This window comes from Phascolarctos cinereus, unplaced genomic scaffold, assembly GCF_003287225.1.
Source record: "Phascolarctos cinereus isolate Bilbo 61053 unplaced genomic scaffold, phaCin_HiC Scaffold_5;HRSCAF=322, whole genome shotgun sequence".
Classification (NCBI taxonomy): Eukaryota; Metazoa; Chordata; class Mammalia; order Diprotodontia; family Phascolarctidae; genus Phascolarctos; species Phascolarctos cinereus.
This window is the reverse complement of record NW_027555958.1, coordinates 150,464,880-150,474,013: the sequence shown is the minus strand read 5'-3', so window position 1 is coordinate 150,474,013 and position 9,134 is coordinate 150,464,880. Positions and strand designations below refer to the sequence as shown.

The window sequence follows — 9,134 nt, the reverse complement described above, 5'->3', positions numbered from 1 at the left end:
AATAGCCTCTGAACAGGTTTTCTTAGCTCTACTTTCTCTTCCTCTTATCCATCCTTTATACTACCATATCAGAATAATCTTCCTCATATGTAGATCTGGTCATGTCCATTTTCTGCTCAAAAAATCTTCAGGAGCTCCCCATCATCTATCAAATAAAGTTCAAAGTGTGGCATCCATTCTACAATCAAAGTCCATCCTACCTTTCCATTCTTAGATATACACTATGCTCCAATTAAACTGGAGTATTATGTCCCTAGAATGTGCTCTCTGCTTTCCTACTCTAGAACATTTGCTCATGCTGTTTTCTGTGCCTGGTGTGGCCTCCCTCTCCCTTTCCCACTTGTTGAATTCCTGTCCATTCTTTAAATCTCAACTTAGTTATTACCTCTTCCATAAAGCATTTCTTGATCCCTTTTATTGGAAACAATCTTGAATACTCTCTTTGTCATACTCTTCTAAAGTACTTATCATGTATCATTGGATAATTCAGTTAATGGAATCTGCTTGTCATCTCCTAACTAATTTGTTAGCTAGTTCCTTGAGGACAAAGGCCCTGTCTTATCTAAACTCGGTTATCTCTCCTGGTGTAGTGATTTGCACTCAGTAGGTAATTGGAAAATGTTTACTTAACTGTATTGATTTGGAAGACTTGGGGAGGACCATTAAATCTTGCTAGTTCAGAGACCACAAGTTAGGTGATACTAGTGTTTGGGCTTGGGCTTCACAGACTCCTGGGGAGTCAGAGGGGAGACAGAGACAGAGGCAGCCTTGAATAAGTCTGAAAGCCTGGCTAACTGAAGCTTCTAGAGTTCTGCAAGAGCAGCCCCTCTTTACACTGAAGATCCTTGAGATCTGCTTGAGCCTAACATTGAACACAGTCAGTCAACAAGCATTTATTAAGTGCCACCTCTATGCTGGGCACTGTACTAAGTGCTAGGGATACAAAGAAAGGCAAAAATAGTCCCTGCCCTTAAGAAGTTTACAGTCTAATAGGAGAACAATATGCAAAAAAATAGTACATGCAAGATACACAGTGTAGATAAAAGGTAATCTTAAAAGGGAGTTACTAGCAATGGGGGAGGGAAGACGGAACCATTGACCAAACAAGTAAGGTGCGGCCCATTGAGAAGTCGGCTCCTTGGCAAACCAACCAAGTCAACAAGCATTTATTAAACACATGTGGTGATTAAAATAATTCTGAGAGACATAGTTTCTATGTAATTTAATCATTTTTATCAATAAGGCCAGCACATTATTAATAAAAGGATGACCATCAAACCAAAGGCAATCATGGTGGCTGGGCTGCTCACAGTTTATAGTAGGTATTTCTGAGGAGTGGCAATCCACTCTGGTTGACACAATGGGACGTGGGCTGAGGGTGACATCATGTCATCTTTGGACACTCTCTATGCCCAGACCATCCCCAGCCTAAGGCAATCTATTCAAAGAATTTATACCCCACCCAAGCCTGAGTAGAATGCAATTAGCTAGCCTGCAAGGGTGGGGTCCTATTCCAATCTCATTATTAGCAATGTCCTTCCAGAGACTGAACTTTTTAAAATCAGGACTTTAGAAGAAGTGGGTTGTGGATAGAGAACGGGCTCTGGAGTCTGGAGGACCTGAGTTCAAATTCGGTTTCAGACCAAACGACACTTACTAGCTGTGTGATCCTGGGCAAGTCACTTAATCCCAACTGCCTCACTTAAAAAAAAAAGATGAAGAACAAGGGGAGGACTCTGGGTCTCCCTAAATCATTGGTTATTAATAATCATTTCTCTCACTACTCTGTTCCAGACCCTGTGCTAAATGCTGGGAATACAAAGAATGGCAATTCAACCCCTATTCTCAAGGAGTTCACAGCCTAATGGAGGAGACAACATGCAAGCAACCATGTACAAACAAGATATATAGAGGACATATTGGAAATAATCTTAGGTGGAAGACTCTAGGATTAAGGGGAAGAGCTTCTTTCAAGATGGGATTCAGCAGCACCACTGACAGAAACAGAGATGTTAGAAGGAGGCTTAGGCTTAGAGGGAAAGTAATGCTGACATGATGAACACAAAGCACCATAGGGACATCTGGGCACAGATGTCATGCAGACAGTGGGAGGTGAGACCTTTGGATTTGCTTATTAGGAAGTCACTAATGACCTTGGAGAGAGCAATTTCAGCAGAATGCTGGAAGGGGCAGCCAGATTGTAAGAGGGTAAGGAGATAGTGGGTGGAGAGTAAGGGGAGGCTTTGGGCACAGGCAACTTTTTCCATAAGTTTAGCAGTGAGGAGAGAGCTGAGAAAGTAAATAATAATGATAACGCTTTTGAAAAAAAAATTAAGGCATAGGGAGACTTGAACATGGAGGTTAAGGGGAAGCAGCCAGTGGAGAAGGAGATACTTGCCCTTGTCAATAGTCTAAGCCAGGAGTGGGGAACCTGTGGCCTTGAGGCCACATGAGACCCTCTAGGTCCTCAAGTACAGCCCTTTGACTGAATCCAAATTTCACAGAACAAATCTTCTTAATAAAAGGATTTGTTCTGTAAAACTTGGACTCATCAGAAGGCCACACCCAAGGACCTAGAAGGCCACACCCCTGGTAGGCCCAAAGAACCTCACCCTTGTAGAGGTAATAAAAACCTCCTTTGCCAGGGTCCTAATGAGGGAGACTCCTTTCAACCTATTCCATTATAAACAGATTTCCACTAACATACTACAGATGACTATACTACAATGTTATACATTTCTATAGAATGCAGTTTTTTTTAAGTTAAGAATTTAACTCTCACAAAAAAAAATTTTTAAAGAGAGAATAATGTAAAGATGGGGTGATTGAGTGAATCAATTCATTCACTCCACCCTTACATCTTCTGCCCTGTTTTTATATAGACTACATTTAGCTTTAGCCCACCCACCCTCCCTCCATAAATATTAATTAGTTGACAGTGTGTGTTCAATTAACAAGTATGCATTCAGCACCTACTATGTGTCAGGCACTGGGACAATACAGTGAATGAAACAATCCCTACACAGAAGGAAAAGCTGTTATCAATAAAAAAGAAACAATTGTATTTTCCATTCAGAAAGGTCATTCCATCTTTATTACAAAATTTATTTTATTATAATTCTTATTTTATTACAATTTATATTATTTTATTCCAAAATTAACCTTTTGAATATGTCATTGTAGTAGAATTTAGAAAAATGCTTAAACTAAGTCACCAGTACTTGTCCATCAGATAAATATAATACGGGCAATTTTTAATTACTTATTCTAACAGAGGAGAACATTGAGACAGATATTCCAAAACTGCTATTAAATCAATGCCAACCCCTGGCACTTGGGCAGTTTTACCACTTACTGCCACTATCACCAGTCCTAAGCTAGGAAATATAAAGCTACTCCTATTATTAAAATAAACAATACTTTTACTCAATTCAATTCAGCAATTCAACAATGATTTGAGTATCTCTTCTGTGATTTCATGTAGGAAAAATATCATGGCAAGTTGACTGAGTATTGAAAATAACAGAGGATATAAGCATGACACAGACACACATAGTTTTTCATCTGCTACTTTCTATAGTGAAATTGAGATACAAAAGATGTCACAGACCAAAAGAAAAAAAGTCCTGACACCCATGAAAATTGACACCATCCTTGGTTACAGAGACTGAAATAAATTTTGCTTTTGACAAAATAATTAAAAATTGAGATTATGTTCTACAGTTTCATAAAGCTTCACTTCACACATCTACTAATGTTTGTTGCTATTAGACATATTAATACCAGTTTTCAAAATGTAGGAAAGGCTACTCAAAGTCTTCTTCATTGGCACGTATTCTTAGACCTGTATCAAGACTTTAAAAACAATGTTCACACCACTGATCCAAGATATCATAAGAAAGGATGTTGGGTTTAGAGTCAAAAATCTTGGGTTTAAATTGTTCTTTTCCCGGCTCTTAAATTTGTTAGTTAGGGGATTATGGGCCAGGCACTTCTGAGGGAACAGGTTCCAGAAGGTCAGAGGCATAGCACTAGAAGGGACCAGGAGGTTGGGGGTGGGAGTGGAGGGGAGGGTACCTAGTCTAACCACTTCATTAAATGAGGCCCAGGAGGTTGTGATTTGCCCAAGGTTACTCGGGTAGTAAGTAAAAGAGATAAGAAGGAGGAAGGGGACACAGGTTTCTTACCACAATAGCATCTAATTTCTTTGAACTTCATTCTCTTCATCTGCAAAACAATGCCTGTACTCACAGAGAACATTTGACAAATTCTAAAGAACTACATAACAATAACAAAAATAACAGCTAGCAATTACATAGCCTTTTAAGGTTTGCAAAGAACTTTATATATGTTTTCTCATTTTATCTATACAACTCTGTGAGGTAGGGGCTATTAACCTCATTTTACAGATGAGGAAACTGAGGCTCAAAAGTTTCAGAGACCTGCCCAAAGTCACACAGCTAGTAAGTGTCCAAGAAAGGATTTGATAACTTGAAGGGACCCCTACAGGACTCATACCTGACTGCAAAACTTGGCTCTGCCACTTTCTACTTCTGTGACCTTGGACAAGTCACTTCACTTCTGTGAGCCTCATTTTCCCCCCTCTGTAAAATGAGCGGTTGGCCTCTAATGTCCCATCTGACTTTAGAGCTATGATATTTCAATTGATCTCTAAAGCCATAGATGATTACGCACCCTCAACTGCCATAATCCCTTCACTCCTTTTTTTCCTCATGCAGGTCTTATTCCTTTCTCCCTATAAATCCTCCAAAGAGGCTCTACCCAACATGCTCAATGCCTTTCTCTAGATTGTTGAACATTCTGTGGGTGTGTGACACTTGGGCAATCCATCTGTTACCCTTTCCCCTCACCACATGACCAGGCCTTTTCCAACCATCCATTTCCATGATGGTATCTTTTATGTCTCTTCTTCCATGCAAATCATTGTTGGTAATATGTCTAAGCCAACTTATACCTGCTTCGTGTATTTCTCTTGCTTTTTGGGTCACTTGTAAATTTGACTCTTCACGGATTGATACATTCCACAACGATATAGTACAACAAAGAGAATATTCTTGCTAAAAAGATGATCTTTGTGTGTATCACAGATCAGCTTGAAATTATTAAAAGCATTACCATGTCCTAAATGTAATCCAGACCATTCTCTTATTCAATTATGGGCCCAGCTTATTATTCATTTTGCAATACCAGACCTAAATAAATGTTCTAATTAACTCAATAGGCTGCTTTCATACAATGAAGACATTAGGTATTCATCCACTTGATTTTTCCTATGTAGATTGTGATGTCTGAACTCTTTTAATTGATTATGGATTGCACTGAGCATGTTCTATCATATTTTGAGGCTTAATGCAGATTTCTCTGACATCATATACAAGCAAGAGCAGCTGGAAAACTTCACTGTCCAGAGAATCCCTCTTCAATCTGCGTCCTGCCTACTACCATCCATCATGATAGTACTGAAAACATTTAGTGAGCTTATACCTCCCAGTTTATTTTTATTACTATTATGATAATAGCTAACATTTATATAATGCTTTAAGATTTGCGCAGCACTTTACACGTGTTATCTCACTGAATCCTCACAATAACCTTGTGAGGTAGGTGCTCTTATTATCCTTATTTTACAAATGAGGAAGCAGAAGCCCAAAGGGGTTAAGTGCCTTATCCAGCATCACATAGCCATGTAAGAATCTGAACTAGCCTTCAAATTCAGGTCTTCGGATTTCAATTTTCACACTCTACGCCATCTTAAGTTTTGATTGAAGCCTTTTGCTGGTGACCAATTACACAGTGCTATATGCAGTCTCATATTGTCTACAGCTTTGCCCTGGAAGTGGAGATTTTCAAGCTGGTGATTAATTCCTTGACCAGCTGACTAGCCTGGAGAGCAGTGCCCCAGTGCACAGCAAAGCCACCAGCGCCATGGCCATAGTTGTGAACCACAGGCAGTCGATGTCCATCTTGTACTAATATCTCCTTCTGTAGTCTCACTCCTGGCCGTGATGGCCGTAAACCCACCTTCTCTTTGATATCCCAGGCTCCATGAAGAGATGGCTCAAGAGCCCAACACTTGGCAAGAATGTCTCTACTATTCTGTGGATCAGGGGACAGGTTCCAGTCATCTTTTTGTCTTGTTCCACCTAGTGTTACGTTGAAGACTCCTGGGTAAATATAGGTCTGGCCATCCCCATCTCGGATAAAATGCTTTACCCACGGTGCCTGAACTTTAAGGACTTGGCCTCTCACAGGGAAAATCTGCAAGTCACCTACTAAGTCTCTGCTTCCAAGGCCTGAGCAATTGGCAACAATATCATACGAGCCATAAAGCTCCCACAGATCTTCTACCTTTCTGTCGTGGACTTGGCCTCCACTTGCTCTTATCCTAGGAAGAAGAATGATGACAAGATAAGGCATGGTAGTTGCTAGTGCTCCCATGTATCGCACAGGACCAAACAAGAACATCCTTGAAAGCAGGAAGTTCTTTATTCTTTGTTTTTGGATCCTCAGCACCTGGCACAGCGTTTGGCTCTTAGTACATGCATTGATTGCTTGAAAAATAAACCAATAATGCAGTAAGGTAAAAGGGGCAGATGTCATGAGGTGTTTCACAGAATCATAGCACCAAGAATTGAAGAATTTGAAGAGATCTCAGTGCCATTCTAAACCCAACTAAAAAGAATCATTGCTCTAATATATGCAGCAAGGGGTTGGCCAGCGTCTGCTCAAAGACCTCAGAGGAGTGACAACTCATCACCTCTTGAAGCAGCACCGTCTGCTTTGGGACAGGGCTAACTCACAGGAAGCTTTTTTTTTATATCAAGCCTCAGTTGGCATCTTTGCAATTTCTACCCTTTTCTCCTGCCTTCTAGGCCCAAAAGAACAAGTCTAATTGTTCTCAAGCAGAACATATTCAAATAAAAAATTCTAACAAGCATCCTAAAGTTGAGCAGAAATGACCATCCATTTAGATTAAAGATAAGGAAACTAAGCACCCTGAGCCTTTTTATGCTTTATTCAGTTTTTGGGCTGGCCTAGATGCTGAATAAATATACAACTAATTTGATACCCTGAATACAATATATGTATTATATCACTTAATTAATAACATTTAATTACATATTGCTTTGTAATTTTTATATTGTTCTCTTGTACTGTTTCTTTCTTTATGTTTCATTTGTAAATGCTTTATTCCCCCAATTCAGTTATAATCTTCTTGAAGTCAGAGGGACCATGACTTACTTTTTTTAAATTTTATTTTATTCTGAACTCAATAAAACAAGCATTTCCATAACATAGTAGAGGAGGGGGAAAAAAGAGATGACTGCACATGAAACTGCAAATCTATTATGTACAACTTGTTATTCCTTTTAAACATATGATGTTATCATGCAACTTTCTTTTTTCCCTTTTCCCTTTCTTCACGCATCCACAAATATAGCTAAGAATCAGACACAGACACACACACACACACACACACAAACACACACACACACACGTAAAATCATTCTATATATACTACTATTTATTTTTCTTTGGATGCAGACAATATCTTCCTTCGTGGGTCCTTTTTAGTTAATTTGGGCATTCATAGTAGTCAAAATAACTTAGCTGCTCAAAACTATGCTAGTTTGTTCAAATGTATGTCTTAAATCTTTCAGAGTAGAAATCTACTTATTGCGCCACAAGCCTAATGTGACCATGCCTTATTTCTCTTTAAATTCACCACATTGCCCAGCCTAGTGCTCTGTACAGAACAAAGTAAATACTTGCTGAATGAAGAAATCTAGGCTGGTAATGATTTGGGGAGAGAAGCAAATGGTAGCTTATTTGAACAATGTTGTTTCCCAAATCTTAGACCATCTACAGCATTCAGGTTAATTGGTGGGACAGATGGTCTTACTGGAGCTAGGACAACCTAGCTCTTCCAGAAAGATGCTATACTTTAAGTCCTTTCAGACCCACCAGGCCCAAGTAAATGTTGTCCAAATTATGACAGTTTGTTCAAATGTTCAGAGCAGAAACCTACTTACTGTATCACAAGCCTAATGTACCACTACATGTCTGGCCTTAAGAAATAAGGAAAGAATAAGCTTAAATATGAAAACGGGAATCACATAACCAAGCAGTTTATTAAATGCAGGCCAACCTCTTTTAATGTTTGTTCAACATGTATAAACTCAATTTTCTAATTTCTACGTCTTGGTTATGTTCACATCCTGTCCCCAGATAGATAAGAAACCCCATGGTAGTATGCCCCAAAGCCATGGGAGATAGGGATCATACTTTGCACCTCTTTGCAGCCTTGGCATTTAACACAGTGCCCTGTACATAACAGGATCTCAGTTGTGTCTGTTGTTTACGATGCTTATGTTGGCAGCTAGGTGGCAGAGTGGGTAAAGCGCTGCACCAGGAATCAGGAAGACTCGAGGTCAAATTTGGCCTCAGATACTCACTAGTCGTGTGACCTTGGGCAAGTCACTTAATTTCTGTTTGGCTTCAGTTTCGTTAACAATAAAATAAGGATAATAACAGTATCTACCTTCCAAGGTTATTGCATGGATCAAATGAGATAATATTTTAGTACAGTGCCTAGTACATACTAGGTGCTATATAAATGCTATAGTAATAATAATGTGTATATAATACATGTGTATAAAATATAATGCAATAATAATAAAAAGATGATGGTGGTGGTGGTGGTGGTGTGGTGGTGGTGGTGGTGGTGGTGGCAGTGGGTCACAGCTGGTACTCTATTTGGGAAAAGAGTAACTGAAGACTTTGTAATGATGGTGTGGTCTGTACCATTCTCCTGTTCTTAGAAAAAGCCCTCACCAATGTAGTTTCCCACATCTTCAGACCTGGAGGTCCTGCCACACCACATAGGTCCTAACCAGACACCCCTGTGAGAATTATCTCCTTGGGGGAAAGAGAAACAAGAGAAATGCAACACTAATCTAAAATTAATCTCTTAACATGTATCTTTATGCTATACTCAACAACTGTATCCTTGTAAGCCAAATAAACCTGTTCTTTTATAGGTCTTGCTTATGTCAATCAATCGTTTGTACTATATCCTAATAGCTGAGCTCAGGACCCCTTCCCAAGCCTTT

General features: G+C 39.4%; 1 protein-coding gene across 1 annotated transcript in view; it reads right to left on the bottom strand.

Annotated features, from left to right (window-relative positions):
* Window positions 1-3,074: 3,074 nt before the first annotated feature.
* DDO (D-aspartate oxidase) overlaps window positions 3,075-9,134 on the bottom strand; it is a 24,059-nt gene continuing 17,999 nt past the window's right edge. The window contains exon 5 of the mRNA XM_021008223.2: window positions 3,075-6,406. Coding sequence (XP_020863882.1) covers window positions 5,839-6,406 — 568 coding nt within the window. The 3' untranslated portion in view covers window positions 3,075-5,838. The remainder of the gene's footprint in view (window positions 6,407-9,134) is intronic.